This window comes from Primulina huaijiensis, chromosome 5 (genome assembly GCF_012295235.1).
Source record: "Primulina huaijiensis isolate GDHJ02 chromosome 5, ASM1229523v2, whole genome shotgun sequence".
NCBI lineage: Eukaryota > Viridiplantae > Streptophyta > Magnoliopsida > Lamiales > Gesneriaceae > Primulina > Primulina huaijiensis.
In genome coordinates, this window is record NC_133310.1 from 1,641,241 (window position 1) to 1,659,548 (window position 18,308).

General features: G+C 33.4%; 3 protein-coding genes across 5 annotated transcripts; 1 reads left to right on the forward strand and 2 right to left on the reverse strand.

The window, feature by feature from the left end:
• Positions 1–6,067: 6,067 nt before the first annotated feature.
• Positions 6,068–7,205, reverse strand: LOC140976242 (LOB domain-containing protein 37). The gene is made up of 2 exons (XM_073440235.1): positions 6,784–7,205; positions 6,068–6,672 (listed from the first exon to the last, which is right to left on the reverse strand). Exons 1-2 carry the CDS (start codon positions 6,965–6,967, stop codon positions 6,212–6,214), a joined length of 645 nt encoding a protein of 214 aa, XP_073296336.1. The 5' UTR covers positions 6,968–7,205; the 3' UTR covers positions 6,068–6,211.
• Positions 7,206–9,172: 1,967 nt separating this feature from the next.
• Positions 9,173–12,692, forward strand: LOC140976224 (uncharacterized). Of its 3 annotated transcripts, XM_073440206.1 has the most exons (8): positions 9,173–9,499; positions 10,118–10,276; positions 10,550–10,787; positions 10,875–11,065; positions 11,205–11,440; positions 11,616–11,859; positions 12,194–12,301; positions 12,542–12,692. In XM_073440206.1, the coding sequence occupies exons 1-8, from the start codon at positions 9,281–9,283 to the stop codon at positions 12,662–12,664; spliced, it is 1,518 nt and encodes a 505-aa protein (XP_073296307.1). In that variant the 5' UTR covers positions 9,173–9,280; the 3' UTR covers positions 12,665–12,692. The 3 variants fall into 3 exon arrangements, with proteins under 3 accessions (XP_073296307.1, XP_073296305.1, XP_073296306.1); XM_073440204.1 differs by lacking the exon at positions 10,118–10,276 and having other exon boundaries at positions 9,178–9,499; XM_073440205.1 differs by lacking the exon at positions 9,173–9,499 and having other exon boundaries at positions 9,706–10,276.
• Positions 12,693–12,892: 200 nt separating this feature from the next.
• On the reverse strand, positions 12,893–15,604 carry LOC140976225 (uncharacterized). Its single transcript, XM_073440207.1, has 7 exons — positions 15,369–15,604; positions 15,026–15,169; positions 14,549–14,647; positions 14,159–14,235; positions 13,915–14,023; positions 13,454–13,782; positions 12,893–13,161 (listed from the first exon to the last, which is right to left on the reverse strand). Exons 1-7 carry the CDS (start codon positions 15,436–15,438, stop codon positions 13,069–13,071), a joined length of 921 nt encoding a protein of 306 aa, XP_073296308.1. The 5' UTR covers positions 15,439–15,604; the 3' UTR covers positions 12,893–13,068.
• Positions 15,605–18,308: the final 2,704 nt, after the last annotated feature.

Here is an 18,308-nt window from a genome sequence, read left to right on the forward strand (position 1 = left end):
TACCAATGGGTTTAGCAAATGCACCCCAAATATTTCAAAGAAATATTGATAATATATATAAAAATTATTTTAATTTTATGTTTGTTTATATTGATGATTTTTAAGGCATCTAAAAATATGGACGAATATATTAAACATTTAGAATTTTTTTTCTAAAGTTTGTATAAAATAAGAAATAGTTATATCTTAAAGAAAAAAAAAGTCATTGTTACAATGAATATTAAATTCCTTGGAATATAAATAAATGAGTTATGAATAATTCTGCTAGAATACATAGTGGAAAACGTACATAATTTTTCAGATGAACTAAGAGAGAATAAAGAACTTCAAAGTTTCTTAAGAGTTGTTAGTTTTGCTGGAATATTCATAAAAAACATAGTAAAACATATCAAAGTGTTCTGTATATTACTGAAAAATGATGCAATATTTATATGGACATAAAAACACAAAAAGAGACTTATTAAATTGAAGGAGATTTGCAAAAAAAACTTTAAAAAATGGTTATTCCTCGAGATGAAAATGATATGACATTATACATAGATGTCACTGATCATTGGTGTGAAACGGTTCTTACAAATTTCACACCAAAAGGAAAACAATCATGCATGTAATATATTACACTATTCTCAATGAAGAAGTAATAAGATGACATATCAACGAAAAAGAATTTTACACAGTAAAAATAGCTTCTGAAAAATGTCCATATTTTTTACTTGCAAAGAAACTTACTTTAAATGTTGTTAATACAAGTGTAAAAGATTTATTGAAAAATAGAATTAAATTTAAACCCGAGAAAACTAGATTATATAGATGACATGCTTTGTGTCAAAATTATATTTTGATATTGTTATTATTAAATCTTAATAAAATATTCTTGTATATTTCTTAACAAGAGATGTACAGCACTAATTTTGATGTCATCATGAAAATGCATAGACATTTGAGAGAATACGTTGAAATACTTCAAACCGAGTTCAATAAGTTTGCCTTAAATGCAGAAATTGCGGGTAGGCTACAACAAGTTGATAATATCCCAAGCTATTGAGAAGCCATTGATTTAACAATTTGATAATTTTCAAGTACATAGCTCTATACATGGAGCAGTGGATTCAAGTACCCCTAGCACAAATGTTGATTCGAGGATCATCTTTAGATGAGTCGGCCAAAGAAAAAATTGAAGCTCTGGGTCCTTATCTTGACTCTTGAGCCTTCAAGTTAACCATTTTCCTCAAGGATTGAAGAGAGAGAGAGAGATCGACCTCAACTGACAAGAGAAAATCTAAGGTTGTAGTGACAAGATTATAGTTTCTCCATTTCAAGTACATCAACATAACTGAGAGAAATTGAAAACAAAAATATGTGTCAACCCAGCCACAATCCGAGTTAATATAACAAGAAAGTATATTAGGATATGGATGAAACCAAATTCTTATCCCAATGAGGTAAAGACATTGTATGAATTTGAGGCTCTTGTCTCAGCTACATCACCTAGCTTCACAAGAATCTCAACACTACCACTACCAAATTGAATCCAGGAAGCTGTACATGAACGCGCGAAGATAATGATTATTTGTCAATATGAGATATTATGGAGCTAACTTTTTCAAGGCAGTACCAGAACCAGCCAGAAAATGCTCACATGAAACATTTCACTTCATCAAGTTGAGAAGACTAGACATGAACATCCAAAAGTTCATCAAGAATCCCCTGGAGAGTGAAACACGTCTTGTTTCAGCACTCACTAAGGACGATATCTCCACTAGATGATCATAGAGATTATGAGTTTGTCTCATGGAGTTGGAAAAATTCAAGTTTTCATTTAAGTTTATCAAATTTTGTAAATAGATCTTTTCTATTAAATATCATGACAGGAAAAACTATAAGGTTTGCAAAATAAATATTAGAAAAAAAAAGAATCTTATGTGGAATAACAAGCTGTTGGGGAGTAAAAAAATTCGTCGGAAATTTTACAATATGGCTCATGTGTGAAGATGGTCATAACCAATATATCCAAAATGCTCGAACCATAAAGAGTCGGAATTCTAGAAAATTTTTCGGCCAGATCTAACTATAATGCAGAGACAAGTCCAAGTGGTGAAATTCTACACAACTCATGTTTTCTCGGAGATCATACAAAACCAAAATATTATCTGACAAAGGTAAAGAATGCATGTCATCCAACCACTCTATTAGTGGAGGACAGACCAATCAACCACCAGAGCATGACATACCATTAAATAGTGGTATGCCAACTAAAAAATGTTTTCGGCCATAACTTGCAAAGCAATTCACAAGTTTAAAGTCCGGATTTCTAATCCATCAAAACTTCTATATATATCAGGACATAAAAAAGATGAAGACATCATTCAAAATCTTCATTTTATTTCAAAGTAAAAATTTATAATATTTTCAGCTTATGTGTGTTGTAATTTCAGCTACGTAAACAAGTTTCTCCTCCTCTACATGAGGTTATTATGTAATAATATATTGAATGTTTGAATAAAATAACCAAAACTTTCCCCTTTTCTTTTATTAAGTTCATAATTAAACTTTTTTATTATACACCATGAGGTAGAAAATGTTACATTGTTGTGTTAAGTGATGTTGAAGGGATTTAAATCAGGAACCCTATGTTGCGACTGTGTGATAAACAGTCTGTAAAAGCTGGTGTATATAACCCAATAACATTATGGTCAAATAGGTAAAATGTTTAATTTATTTTACGGAACCATGATGGTCTAATAATAATAATAATAATAATAATAGAAAATTTTGATACATAGACTGAAAACTTTGTGTAGCTATATGTCTTTAAATAACAGACTTTATAGATATGACAATGTCATGTACCAAAAAACTAAGGATATTTTTGAAATTTTTAAATAATTAGGGAGCTCATACAAAATTTTAAGGGGTGAGGAAATAAAAATAAAACGAGTTTTGGGTTAGGGAGTTATTTATATATTAACCTTTAAGTTGATTTAATTAAGCAGGTAAAATGGCCTAACATTCCGAATCTCAAAAGTCATCATGTATGGAATCATATGAGGATGGATAATAACGTCACACTCTCAACTTGCAGTGCCAACTTGCACAATAAAACATGTGCATAATAATTAATTACCGGGCCCTCTAAAAATTTGCTATATTCTTATCTGTTTTTAGAAATCTTTATCATAATTATTTTAATGATAACAACAGATTAAAAATATTCGAGCTAGAAAATTGGGTATAGTTTCTAGTAAATCAATCTACACTAATATTTTGGTAAATGATTTCGATGAAATATAAAACTGAAAATTGGCAACTTATTTTTTATTGAAAAAATCTATACAAATATATTTATTTTTACAGAAAGATCAATTATCTCACCAATGCTTTTATGACATATCTATCTATGTAATAAAATATTGTAGTTTTTTGCTAAGAAAAATCATTAAGAGTAACTAATTTTGAACTTTTATTGAAAAATGTTATTATTTATCTACTTATGTAAAATAATATGAGATAAAACGATATGAAAAATAGTACTACTCTACCGACATTTATTTAGAGAATATTGTTAAAATATCATCTAAGTTTTTTTTTAAATTTAGATTGTCTAAACATAATAAAATTGACGTTTTTTTTGTGTTAGTTCTTGTTTTGTCGAAATGATCACGTGACGTGAGACACATTAACAATTTTTTATATCAGGTTCATATCGATGACATGTCAATCATATATCGTAATAATTGAGCACTCTATGTGTTTATGACTAAAAAAATAGTAATTAGTCTTTTGTAAGACGGTCTCACGGATATTTATTTGTGAGACGAGTCAATCCTACCGATATTCACAATAAAAAATAATACTCTTAGCATAAAAAGTCATACTTTTTCATGGATAACCCAAATAAAAGACATGTCTCACAAAATACGACCCGTGAAACCGTCTCACACAAGTTTTTGTCAAAAAAAAAACTTGCATACAAAACAGATATGATCACCCAAATATAACGAATTTAGATAACAAATTTAATCTCTTTCCCCATATATCTCTATTGATGGAATTATTGAATGAACCCTTCAATTTACATGTTAAAATAATACCAAAAGGGTGCACTAAATAAATATTATTAAATTGCTAGGTTTGGATCTACGCCAAGAAACTTGGAAAGACTTGTGCTGATTGGCCAAATTCAATGAAAATGAAACGGTGGTGAAATCCGCGTCACAGTTGTTCTCTTTCTTGTCCTGATTTGGATACACAAAATATATTGCAATTTTTTAGGGTCCCACGATAATATATTCCACTTGCACAACCTCTATCAGTGGAAGCCTCTTCCCCAAATCCAGTCCATAATTCCCTAAATCTAATCTATTTTTTTAAATAAAAAAAATTCTTTTTTTCAACCTCACCTTATTCTTCCACGTTTTATTTATGAATAAATTAACTTTCTACCGATCCATATCGCACGTACGCGGCGTGTCAACAGACTAGTTGTTATATCGGACTAATAGTTGTAATGAAAATGATGATTATAAAAACCATAAATAAAATAAAATATAGTATTTATTTTTCTTTTTTGAATGCAAGTATTTTTCAATATTTAGATTTAACGTAAGTTGGACCCTTATCCATTGACTCCTTTGGCTCATTGGACCGTACAACTTGCTCCCACTTGAATTGAAATCTACTGTTTAATTTATTTTTGGGACTTTCCTTTGTATGTATACGGCCACCATCTTCCTGCTTAAATAGGGACTGCAAACTTATCGATTTAACAAGTAACAATTACATTATATAACTAACTTACAAACCGAGAGATAGAGAAAATTACCTCATAATTTGTACTATTTTTTTATTATATTATTAATAAATTCACATATTCAATGTATTAATTTATATTCTTTTCAATTTTAATATTTTTCAACATAATATTGATGTTGCATCACATTATTTTGTGTAGTTGCTAAGTATTTTGGTGAAAAAACCAAAAATTTAAATAAATACAAATTATATTATTAAAACTATAAATTGATAGATAACAATGTAAAAATAAAAAAATTGCAAGTTAAAAAACAAAAATATATTTTTTCTCCAAAAGTTAAACATGCAATCTATTAATTTACTGACGAGCATAGCCTGCAAAATAAATAAATAAATAAATGTAAAGAAGAAAGTGTTGATATATATTAATATAAATCATATGACACACTATATATATATATATGTGTTGATATATATTAATATAAATCATATGACACACTATATATATATATATGTGTGTGTGTGTGTTAGTAGAATATACATTCATGCACGTCTCTTGCACACTCCAAAAGCCAACTCATTGCGATAAATATATATATATATCTCTCTCTGGCCCTCCAAGAATTAAGCTGTTCTGTCCGCCGAAAGGTCCCCAAACACGATATTTCATTCATTGATTCATTAATAAAAGCCAATTAAACACAGTCCCTGTCACAATTTTCTTCCAACCCTACCTCCAATTAATATTTTGAATTTTAAAATATAAAAATAAAAAGCGGCATAAATATGTTTGGATAAGTATACAATAATTTTCTTGATCTGTGGATAAGTACTAATGGCTCGTTAATCCTAATTCTTGGACCATTCTGAGGTGTGGTTTAGTCAGCATTCGACCCCCAAGAAGCCAAGATTAATTGCTTCTTTCCGAATGGGATTTTGGGGGCTGATTCTTGCATAATCGCTTTGATCATCAAATAATATTCTTTGCCAGTAAACTATATTAATACTTAACTTATATTGTCAAATTCAGTTAATTGTGAATCGGTTTAATCAGAAAATCTCGATCCTATACCACACGGAATTAACAAAATTTTCAATTGAATAGGGTTTTCACTTGATATTTGAACTTAGCCCACCAAAGAGATAAATCATACGTAATATATATACACATATATGTGTTTAGCAACTACGAAAGATTAAGAATGACAGAGTAGAACGTACAATTGTTCAAGTTCAAGAGTCATTAGGCTTACAGGTAAAATTTCATTTCCCCTCCTTTCCTTTTACAGCACAATAATAACAATAATTGAGAAGAGAAAGAGAGAAATCTCGCGCCTGGGAATCTACAATTTCACGCCGGAATAAAATTCCCGGAAAAGCCGTTCAAAGAAAAACAAGAGAAATGAACATAGATAACAAAAAGGCTAATAGAAATGTTGTCGTAGCTTTTGGGACCTTATTAAGTGAACAGGTTCAGAAGTTTAGCTTCATTCGCTGGTTGATCTCCACAAGTTGTCGTCATAGATTCTTCAGAATTCATCGATGGGCTCCCGAGGCGCCGCTTTTCTGGTAAAGGGTTTGGTTTCTTGCCCTGGAAACCAGCTGAAAGACTGAGGTCCAGATCAGAGAGCTGCATGATCTTGACCGGCTCGTCGGGGAAGCGGCGGGATTTATGCACCTTGGACCTCGAAATCAGGTCGGGATCTTGAAGCTTGAACAAGTTTAAGCACTCGGAGGATGCATCGGGGTCCGATGCATCGCCGAGAAACTTCTGGATTGGCTTCAACGCGCCACCACGGAGGACAGTCTCCACCGCGGCCTGACAGACGTGCCAGCTCCCGGTCCACAGAAGCCCCACCGCGCCGTTGACGGGGTTCACTGTTCTTCCGGCTGCTTCGAACAAGAGGGACTGAAAAAGAGCTGTACAAACACCACAAGCAAAACACACGTTCCCTTTTAGTTTCATGTCTCATTTTACATCACCAAAACAAGAAAACCGACATGATACAAGATGTTACAACATTCACGTACCAGGCCTTTGATTTTCTGGGACATTGGAGATGAAGGACATAAGGCCTGCGCGGCCAAAGAACTTGGCTACGAAAACCGTAGCGTGGCCCTGCGCTTCGGAGCTGTCAATCCACTGTAAACAGGGCCTCAAAATACACGTCTCACTGCATCCCTTCCGCAGAACCCGGCAGCCATTACAACTCATCTCGACCAAAAATCAAATCTTGCAGAATATCAACAAGCATGCATCAACTTTCAAACAAGAGGCAACAAAAATCGACTTCAAGAAACAGAAGAAGAACCAGAACACGTCTACAGAGCGAGAGAGAGGAAAAGGGGGATTTGGGGGTCGGGAGAAGAACGAGAGGGTGGATTATGGGATATATAAAGAAGTGGAGAATTGGAGAAGAGGAAGAGTGGGGTTGAAGTTTTGGAGTAGATTTAACCGGAGTTAGGTTAGTTGAAGGGAGAGGATGTGGTTTCGTGGGGTTGGCTTAGATTCCAAAGTATTGGGTGATAGCGGCTGCGTGTTTCCGCGGATGGGGCTCCCTCAACCATTGGATTATCAATGACATCGTGCATATCTAGATTCTCGATAGCTTATTGCTTTTTTATTTTATTTTTCATCACCACGAATGTTGATAAAAGTAAATATTTTCAATCTCTCAGATTCATTTTCCGAACAACATTTCTTTATAAGAGAAAAAAATTAATAATATTTAATTAAAAAATTCATACTACATTGGGAACTTTGAATAGTTTCTTAACATTTTCAGGAAGACGGGAATTGCTTGGTCCAACCAAGAAAGACATGGGAATTATGAGGCTTGTATAAAATATTAAGATCAATCCGTCTCAATAATATAGATTTATTTTTTTATAAATGAAAAAATCAATTTCTATTATCTTATACTTTGATTCGAGAAACTTCATTTTAAAATTTAAAAGCACCACACTCATCATTAAATAACTAAATATGAATAATTTGGCATGATCAACTTAAAAGATTCTCATATCACATGATAATTATGTATATAACTTTATTTTCAGAGATGCTTTACTTATATCACTAACTTTTGTACTTTCAAGTCATGAACGAAAACATGTCTTCACTTATAAATACAGTTCTTACAATAATTATATATTAAATGATTAAATTATGAATTTTACGCTGAAAATATTGTTTAAAAAATACAATCAGTTGTATAAAACAAGCTGCCAAAAAATTATCTTTATTTTTTTTATAATTTTGGTTATATATGTTGTCAAATCTTTGTCTTGCTCATCGAGATAACCGATGTAGTTCTATACATATTAACAATACATCATAAAAAAAACTCGAGAGAAAAAACAATGATACTCGACTTAAACTAAAATTTGACAACATAGATGACTAAATTCGAAAAAAAACAAATATACATTTCAAAAATAAAATTTTCCCTCGGTCATTTGAGAATAAAATAAAAAATAATTCAATTTTTAATTTTTGGAGAAAAGAGATATACAAACCCTTCTCCATGAGCATGGGAAGCTACTCAGTATTGGACGTACAACTTCCCAGTATGGCATCAATTCTCTCAATATTCCTTAATTCAATGAAATTTATTTTCCAAAACAAAATAATTTTTAAAAAACAAAACTTGTATAGAAGTTCGATCGTATTGATCTACACTAGATTATTTTGAAGCATGCGATTTCATTCCCAAGACGACAACGGCGAATGTCGTTTTCTGAATGGCCGTCGTTTTCGGCTTAATTTTAACCACTAGTGTGTTCCACGTATCGTGTAGTTATTATGAAACTATATACCGACTAGAGTTATCGATATTGACTGCCTAGCTAGCAATTTTAAGAACGATAATACTTACTATATAAATTTAAGATGGTGCTACATTGGATTCGTTAGGGGAGATTCCTTTGTCACACATAATACTACAATATTACTGATAGAGGAAGAATTGAATGCCCGTATCTTTCCATTTTTAACAATTTTAGTATTTTTTCATCAAAAACATGGAAGAACTGCACATACATGTGAGTGTTCACGTCGGCGTCAGGTCAATATTATGTCAACGTCACATTGGAAAAACCTATTTGGATCCACCTCTAGAAAAGATGCATGTTTGCCACTGCGCACTACATTATACAAGATAGATCAAGGCTTCTCAATGGGACATTATTTATATATTCTGTTATATGTTGAATAATTTAAATATTTGAATTTATTAAAAAAAATGGATAATAAAATTCTTCTACCCAAGATTAGACAAAAGAGGTGAAAAAAGTGATTTATTAATTGAGGGTGACCACTAAATTAATCGTACGAGTAGCTATCGTATGATCAAATCAACCGGACATATAATTGTAAGTTGGCTCATTATTCTTGAACGAGTGGTTGTTAATCTTCTTTGTTGGATTGGGTCCATATTGGATATAGCTTTACCCGGCACCATTACACTTTACCTAATAATTTTTCCATTTGCGACTTGACATTTTAACTTTAATCTGTAAATCGGTTATGGGTACTCCTGGTTGCAGTGTGGTGGTGTCGATAGATGTGAAGAAGAAACCGTGGCAGCAAAAGCTCCCTCTTCACAATCGGTGGCACCCTGAAATACCTCCGGTGGCTGAGGTTCGAACCGGACAACTTTTCAGGGTTGAAATGGTGGATTTCAGTGGTGGTGGCATAACTAAAGAGGAAACTGCTCATGACATCAAGTTTGCTGATCCGTCAATAGTGAGTTTCTCTCGCATATTCTTTTATTTAAGTTACAGAACGTCCATCTCGATTGGCCACTATTTATAGCTTTTATTCGCCCAAAAAACCACACAAGGCAGAAACTTTCAAGCCACTTTGCATCCGCCCCCAATAAGAAAACTCCGAAGGACATAGTATTTATAGCAATAATCTTGTAATTCATAAAGAACTCCGAATAGTTTGCATATGTGCGTTTTTAACATGTCAGATGTATAAAGTTAAATTAGTTGTTTTTCTTATCAATTTGGTGTCGAGATTTACATACCCCAAAAGCTTAAACATGGTGTAATCTGAGTCACCTGACTGTCACCTTTCTATTTTAATTTTTTTATCTGTCCAAATGCCGTGGGATATCAGCTTTCCATCTCATCAATCAATAAACAATATCGAAATATCAGTCGAGGACCATTAGAAAAGTTGGCCACTAGTCAGCAAGTCTAAATCAGATTCGCGACATCATACTTGACTATAAACCAATAACAACCATGACATAAGAAACAACAAACATTTCAAGAAAAACAATCTCCAAAATCATCGATGGCCCCTCCAACTCCAAGCGTCGTGGTTCCTGTGGACCTAAAGAAGAAGCCATGGCAGCAAAAGCTGCCACTTCACAATCGGTGGCACTCCGATATTCCACCGGTGGCAGAGGTAAAAACCAGTGAGGTATTTAGGGTAGAGATGGTGGACTGGACTGGAGGGTCAATAACAGATGATGACTCTGCAATTGATGTAAAGCACATAGATCTCTCAACTGTAAGTACAGGTTTCTTGGCATATTATATTGTCCAAGATCTTTTCAATGTTTCAGATATTTCCCTCTTATTACAGAAGAAATTAATACTATTAATCTTGATAGAAGAATAATCATTTTCACTCCAGAGATTGAGATAATTAATATCACAGCATTGCTTCCTACCACTGGCGGATTCAGGAAGATTGGGAAAAATCAATCCAAAATGAGATTTAAATAAACAAAATATGACTAAATTCCCAAATGTAGCATCACAGGTATGTGTATTGTCTCAGGTGCATTATCTGAGTGGACCTATAAGAGTGGTGGACAGGGATGGGAATCCGGCCAAGCCTGGTGATCTTCTAGCTGTAGAGATATGCAACTTGGGTCCTCTACCTGGCGATGAATGGGGTTTTACAGCAATTTTTGACAGGGAAAATGGTGGCGGATTTCTCACAGACCATTTCCCTTGTGCAACAAAAGCTATATGGTATTTTGAAGGAATATATGCTTACTCGCCTCATATACCTGGTAAACACTTAAGTTGAATAATAAATGATGACCTGTAGATTACTTTGCCTCAACTTTCAGAATTTAGAGCAAACAAAAACTTGACAGGGGTCAGATTTCCGGGATTAACACACCCTGGAATAGTTGGAACAGCGCCTTCTTCAGAACTGCTTGATATATGGAACAGACGGGAAAGAGAACTTGAAGAAACTGGTCTCCAGTCTCTGAAACTGTGTGAAGTATTGCATTCACGACCATTGGCAAACCTACCATCGACAAAGGGATGTCTTCTTGGAAAGGTAGGATAACAACATTTCGCAGTTAACAAGCAAATTGATGTATGATAGAACGTTCCTAGTTTCAGAAAAGTGGCATTGTCAATCGCTTAAGCTTTTTCAAAAAATTGTAGCATTTTGGAATACTTTGTGGTGTTTGTAGATTGAGGAAGGAACTCCTGAATGGGAAAGGATTGCAAGAGAGGCTGCAAGAACGATTCCTGGAAGAGAAAATGGAGGAAATTGCGACATCAAAAATCTAAGCAGAGGCTCAAAAATATACCTTCCTGTATTTGTAGAAGGAGCAAATCTTAGCACTGGGGATATGCATTTTTCACAGGGTGACGGTGAAGTGGCTTTTTGTGGAGCAATAGAGATGAGCGGTTTCCTAGAGCTCAAGTATATTTCACACATACCTTTCATCATTTTGTCGAGTTTTTCCAGCATTAAAATAAATAGAACGAATTGATCTTGCTTAATTCAAGATACTGATCTCTTCAGAGCAGCATGCATAACTTTGCCTATACACCTACATGTCATTAGATTTTCGTAAAATTACTTCGATTCCTATCAGATGTGAAATCATCAGAGATGGCATGAAAAAGTACCTCACACCAATGGGGCCAACTCCTTTGCATGTCAACCCAATATTCGAGATAGGACCGGTCGAACCTAGATTCTCAGAATGGTTAGTTTTTGAGGGCATTAGCGTCGATGAGAGTGGGCGACAACACTACCTGGATGCCAGTGTTGCTTACAAGCGTGCTGTGCTCAACGCCATTGATTACCTCTCCAGATTTGGATACTCTAAAGAACAGGTCTGCTTCCTGCCCCAATCCGTCCTAATACAACATATAAAGTCTCACATACATTTGTCCATTATCTGCCAAGCTAATGTGAAGACCATCTAGAGTAACAGATACTGTACCATAAACGGCTCGAAAATGATAAGACTAATGTGAAGACTATCTAGAGTATCAGATACCGTACCATAAACGGCTTGAAAATAATAACACACTAATACTGTAGCATGAACTACTGAAGAAAGGTTAGGCTGCTCATATTAAAAGCTTAATTGATGCAATGGAACTACTGAAGAAAGGTTAGGCTGCTCATATTAAAAGCTTAATTGATGCAATGATGTTTTATTAGGTCTATCTTTTACTCTCATGCTGCCCTTGCGAAGGAAGGATCTCTGGAATAGTTGATTCCCCCAATGCTGTTGCCACTCTTGCAATTCCAATCGCTATATTCGACCAGGTATTATGGTTATCCCTAGTTCTTGATTTTCCATAGCATTGATTCGTATAAATAATTAATATAAACAGACATTAGAAAATTCATAGTTATAAAGAACCATTAGACAATCAAGTGCATCATTTCCAAAACTGAGGCATCAGAAAGATGGCAGCCATAAAATAAGTTAGCTTCCTTGTTTAAGCTTTCGTACTTAAAGTTCCATCTTTTTCTTTGTACTGAGTGAAACGTATTTCCGAGCAGGATATTCGTCCAAAAATAGGCAATGTGCCTACTGGACCAAGGCTTGTGAGGAATCCCGGCCTCCCACAGTGCCCTTATGATGGAAACTTGCCCACCACCAAAAATCCCTGTGCTACAACTTGACCACCATCAAGGAAACAACTGAAGCATGCAATAAGATGATAAGAGTAGGTAAATTTGTTGGAATGGCTCAAGTTGAAACTTTATGTTTGCTGGCTAATTAGGAGACTATGATTAAAAAAAAATAACCCACCAAATCCAATGTTTGTTGTGTTGATTAAAGACTGGTGTGCACAAAGAGAGTCCAACAATAATGTGAGGTGATCATAAATCCTCCATAAATGCTAGAAGAACATGAATTATAGCATGCTATAAATAGTAGTTTTCAACTCTTTAATCTTTATGCAAATAGCGAGTCTGATAATATACTTAAAATGATGATCAACCGAGTCACCATTGTCCCGATGACATTACTCAAAAACCTAAAGAAAAATATGCCAATAATCTCCACAAATCATGTGGTCCAATCAATAATATATAGAGAGTGTTCGATGATGCTGAAGAGAAGAACATTGGATCCCAAATGCCCACAACCAGAGATCCAACTCGACACTCAAGACCTGCATGAGAAGAGAGCTAACTCAGAATTGCGCTTCAAAGAAAAAGGACAAAGCACTAGAGCTAACAAAGAGTGTTCACTGTTTTTTATACAACTCTTCTTGCTCAAAAAGTATGTTGTAAAAAAAAAAAGTATGTTGAAGTTAAGGAAACTGTGATTGCATATCAAAAACCAAATAATCCTTGAATTTCAAATCAAGCATTTACCAAGAACAGATACCTCCAATATATTATATCAGACTTGCATAGTATCGAAGGAAGAAGTGAAAATGTACTATGATCGAAAAAACTGACCTGCTTTCCTGATTTTCTGTGGATCGACTCCCTTATTTCCTCCACAGCATGAACTGAACATGCTCGCAGCTCTACTTCCTCCTGACTTCCAGAATAAATCTCGACATTAGCCGTTATTGCATGCGATAGTGCAGTGCTAAATTTTAAAACTCCGAGCTGCTCAAGTACTGCTGGGACAATATAGTCGGCAAACATTGTCACGGTTTCAATGTCATTAAATTCACCATAATGTTGACCTTTGAAAGATCCCCATAAATCTGCAGCAAATATCTGAGCCCTTTTATACAAAAAAACCTGGTGACCTTTGTACACTGTGTGGTCACGGAATCCTGCAAATTGCCTAACCTTTATCATGTACTTCATTTGACAAATTATTGTCACCAAAGAATAAAGAGACTATTGACTGTAAACTAAGAGCTATATATGTGTTCTCCTTATTCAAGTCAACATTCCATCATTACCGGGAAAGTGTTGGCTGATGAGAGCCACAAGCTTGGCGGCTGATTTCTGACAAGATTCCACAAGTTTGGATGCTTTCCCCTCAAATGATCTCTCAAGCTCAAATCCCACCTGACAACCGCTTGATAAAATAAGCAAATTAACCAAAATAGATTTATAGGGGGAACCCATAAATTTAAAGCAACTTAAAGAACAAAAGGGAATTGAACTAAAAGATTTAAAGTTGCATGAAATAAAAAGTTGCACCTCATGCAGTAAGCGCACTCGTTCATCCTCCAAAGGTAGAGGTCTTGGCCATTTCAACATTTTACGTAGTTCAGGACCTAGGGAACATGATTTTCTCTATAATTATATGAGGAAGAAACATTGAAACGGTGAAAGGATAGACGGTGTAAGGATAAATATTCCTAGATAGAGTAGCAAAATAATTGGTTACGTAGGTAAAATATAACTAAAACAATGTGCAAAAAAAAAAAACAGAGACTTATAGCAACCTACTAAGCCTTATAAATTTGTACATGATCAGATTAATTTTACTTGTCGACATGTGTTCTTGAGAAAGAACACTATTGGTGCAGCCATAAGACAATCTAGTAAATACAATGTTGAGATCGAAAGGTGTAGGCAGAATTAGACCAGTGTACTTTTGCAGCCGATCTGCATCGAATGCAGACTTGTTATTCTGAAGAGCTTCCTTCAATCCCGTAGCTAAATGATCATAGCTCAACTCCTTATCTGCCAAAGGAAATATTGAAGAAAGAAGCTCATTATTCACTGTTAAAGGTTCTGATTCAAACAATATAACATAAAATATAAAAAAACGACCAGTTAAAGAAAATTATAGGTGGACAGGAAGGACAACAGTTAAATTAAACAATTCACTCTTGGATACAAAGAACAAGGAAAATATCGATTCAAATACCACATTTCGGCTTCATAAATAGAGTATATAGATGCTTTATATTATCGTCTGTCTTTATTTACTTCTTGATGAACGACACACAAGCAGAAACGGTCCGTGTAGGCAGACCAGAAAATTCATCATTGGACAAGTAAACACATGACAACAACAGTTTAAGCGCGGCTGTAAATGACAAGTTGAGGTCAAAATACCTGGCCAGAAACAGAAATTCAAGGCATCCAACACGAAAAGATACTGAACAGTGAGCGGACCGTTATCAAAATAATGAATCCCTTCAAAATCCCACTCCACCTTCGGTATAGAATCCTTCACTGTTTCCGCCACTTTCTCAATGCCTACAAATCCCATTATCATTACACAACATCCAACTCCATTCAAACACAGCACAATTTCGACTAGCCCACAAATATATATATAAATCTAAAAGGAATAAAAGATCACTCTTTTACGCGATTTAGCAGAAACCCATTTGAAATAACCCATAATCCTTCATTAACAATACTCAAAAGCAAAGGTGCGGGAATGCGAGCTCACCAGCGGGGTCGATTGTCACATGGGAGGACTGCGAAGCGACCCACGCAGAGGTAGCCCTGACCACATCCATTTCCGAATCCTCCAGTTGTGTGCATGAAATTCAAACCTAGAATTTGATGGGTCGTAATATCATTAAAGGAAAAAACATAAAATTGGCTGCGAGGCCGCATCTGCTTGGATGTTTCCCGCTTTCGTATGCATCTTCCTTGCAGCTTTTCCAAAATGTTGACCAATTGCTCCGCCGACATAATCTTAAATTGCTATTTTCAATTTTTTAAGATATAATATAAATCGAATAAAATATATTGAGAATACATCTGAATTCTGAACAAGGTTTACGAAAACATTTGGAAAATATTGAGTATTCGTTCCAGAGATTTTTTTATATTTTTTAAATAATATATTTTTGTGAAGTTATAGATTTTTATTGATTTTTTTTTTGTAAAATTTCAAATCTTTTTTTACTAGAATTTGAAAGAAAAAAAATCAACCTTGTTAATAATCTTGATTTAAAATTATTATTATCAGTAAAAAATATGTTTTTAAAAATCTAAAGAAAAAATAAAATATATGGAAAAGAAAATAATGAATTATTCAGTGTTTCTATTGATATTATTTTTAATACAAATGAAAGTGAGTATGTGACTTTAAGATATTTCTCGATTAAATTTTTCATCCAAATCTTTATATTGAATCAAATACATTTTTTGACATATTATCGTTGAACTTTATGCTTTAATTTTTGTACTTAATATAAATTGAGGTAGTTATTAACATTTTGAATATTTCTAGACTTTTATAAAGTTTTAAAAAATCAAGTTTTAATATCAAGTGACTTTTTAAAACTCTATAAAAATTTAAATTGAATATCATTAAATTTTTATAGAATATATGTTTTTAAAAATCTAAAACAAATATTAAACCGAAACTGAATCCTTGAATACCATCATGCTTCTCATTTCGGTATTTCGATTCTGATTTGGTAACTATTTACGACTTAAATTGATTTGAATTGGAATTTGTTTTGTCTAAATTTTAACAGTAAAAAATATTTTAAAAATAAGAAAAATAGTTAAAGTTAATTATTTAATATTATGTTATAGAATAATATAAGCATTTAGTTTTTTGATTAATGAATATGGATTAAATTTAATGTGTATAAATTAAGCAGTTTTATTACACAAATTATGTTATTTATTTATAAATACTATATGTAATATTATATTATATAGGCAAGGTAAATATAAGTTGATGTAGTCAAATAAAATTATTATTTGAATTTAAAAAATTTAAGAGAACACTGGAATGTTATATCTAGATGTGCAATCGCTCTTGCGAACCCTAAGAAATAATTGTGAATCGTCGTTTACGTCACGAACGAAATATTAAAAGCATGAATGAATAAAAGACAAAAACTCTCCAAACGCTCAAGTTAGTGTTATCTCAAACAAAATAAAACAAAAGACATTTTCTGCGCAAATGAGAACTTACCTTTTAGAAGGGAGATTTGCCAACTATTTATTAAGCGGTCTGAATGGTAAGCGGGCAATTTAGAAATATAAACGAAAATTAATTATTTTTATAAATATTATTATTGGATAAAACATGAAGGTGGATTACATGTTAAATTTAGTTAATCCATGAAAGTCAAGACTCAAGGTCCAATTCTTTTGGGCGAGCATTCCAGGCCCATTACTTTAGATAACCAACCCAAAAACTCTAACAAAACTAGCCCGAAGAAAACGCAAGAACGACGGCCCAGTTTTGCTTTTGCACATCATGTGGAGGTGAAGACAGTTTCCAAAATAATAATAATATTTTTTATCTGAAAAATAATAATTTAAAATTACATAATAAACATATTTAATCTATTTAAAATAGCTGATTATTAAATGAGCGGGTTGACAGTAGGTGGGCTCACAACAGACTGAATCGTGATCACTGTGATTTTTGGTTGAAAAAGCAGCAGGAATTTAAGGCCTGATCTTCCCATGATTTCTGGTATAAATCTTTTGTTGGATTGTGTGAGTTAAATACAACTATAATTTTTCACCACATAAATAAATAAGAGTTGATGTCATGTGAGATCGTCTCACGGATCTTAATCTGTAAGACCGGTCAACCTTACCCATATTCACAATAAAAAGTAATACTCTTACATAAAAAATTATTTTTTTCATAGATGACCCAAATAAGAGATCTGTCTCACAAATACGACACGTGAGAACGTCTCACACAAGTTTTTGTCAATAAATAATATATAATTCAAGGGTGATTTTCTTATTCAATTAGCCAAATCTTTTTAACGTTGTATAATAAAAAAAATCGGTCTTAAAGTTTAATTTGTGGATAAAACAGGTGAAAATGTAAATTTTGAAGTTCTTGGTAAGGCATTTTAAAAATAATTAGATAATTAACCGATGTCACCAAAGTAGTTTGGAGCGAGTATTGAATCCTAATTATACAATGTCCTGTGTTAACTTGTTTAACATTCGCATCTTATAGGTGGTCTTATGACATTGTGTAACATCTTGGAACCAGGTTCGTGTCCGATTGTTTATACTTTGTATCCATAATTGTTTTATATAAAATAATTAACTCGAGTTGTTATAACTGAGATTTCATGTCACGCCCCGAAGATCAAGGTTGACACCAGCATTGTTTAACAATCACACGATCGAAAACAACCAGCCCCGTAGCACATTATAAACTAAAAATCAGTTTATATCATAATTTCAAATAAAAATAACACACTAACCCAATAACCGAAAAACGACAGAGTCTAATGCAGAAACTTTACAACTGAATAAAAACTTAAACTTAAACTAAAATCTTGGAAGTTCACCAGCCCCAAAACTAGGCCGACTCTTCTTCCTCAACATGTTCCTCATATTTATCTGGGGGAGGAGATAATAAGATGTGAGTATTTTGAGAAATACT

Excerpts from the sequence above, each read along its gene's own strand:
- LOC140976242 (XM_073440235.1), bottom strand. The coding sequence starts at position 6,967 with ATGAGTTGTAATGGCTGCCGGGTTCTGCGGAAGGGATGCAGTGAGACG. Across the intron at positions 6,673-6,783 it reads CCCAGAAAATCAAAGGCCTG|CTCTTTTTCAGTCCCTCTTG; the intron begins GTACGTGAATGT and ends GTGTTTGTACAG.
- LOC140976224 (XM_073440206.1), top strand. The coding sequence starts at position 9,281 with ATGGGTACTCCTGGTTGCAGTGTGGTGGTGTCGATAGATGTGAAGAAG. Across the intron at positions 10,788-10,874 it reads TTACTCGCCTCATATACCTG|GGGTCAGATTTCCGGGATTA; the intron begins GTAAACACTTAA and ends AAAACTTGACAG. Across the intron at positions 11,441-11,615 it reads AGCGGTTTCCTAGAGCTCAA|ATGTGAAATCATCAGAGATG; the intron begins GTATATTTCACA and ends GATTCCTATCAG.
- LOC140976225 (XM_073440207.1), bottom strand. The coding sequence starts at position 15,438 with ATGGATGTGGTCAGGGCTACCTCTGCGTGGGTCGCTTCGCAGTCCTCC. Across the intron at positions 14,236-14,548 it reads TCGGCTGCAAAAGTACACTG|GTCCTGAACTACGTAAAATG; the intron begins GTCTAATTCTGC and ends CATGTTCCCTAG. Across the intron at positions 13,783-13,914 it reads CATCAGCCAACACTTTCCCG|GATTCCGTGACCACACAGTG; the intron begins GTAATGATGGAA and ends GGCAATTTGCAG.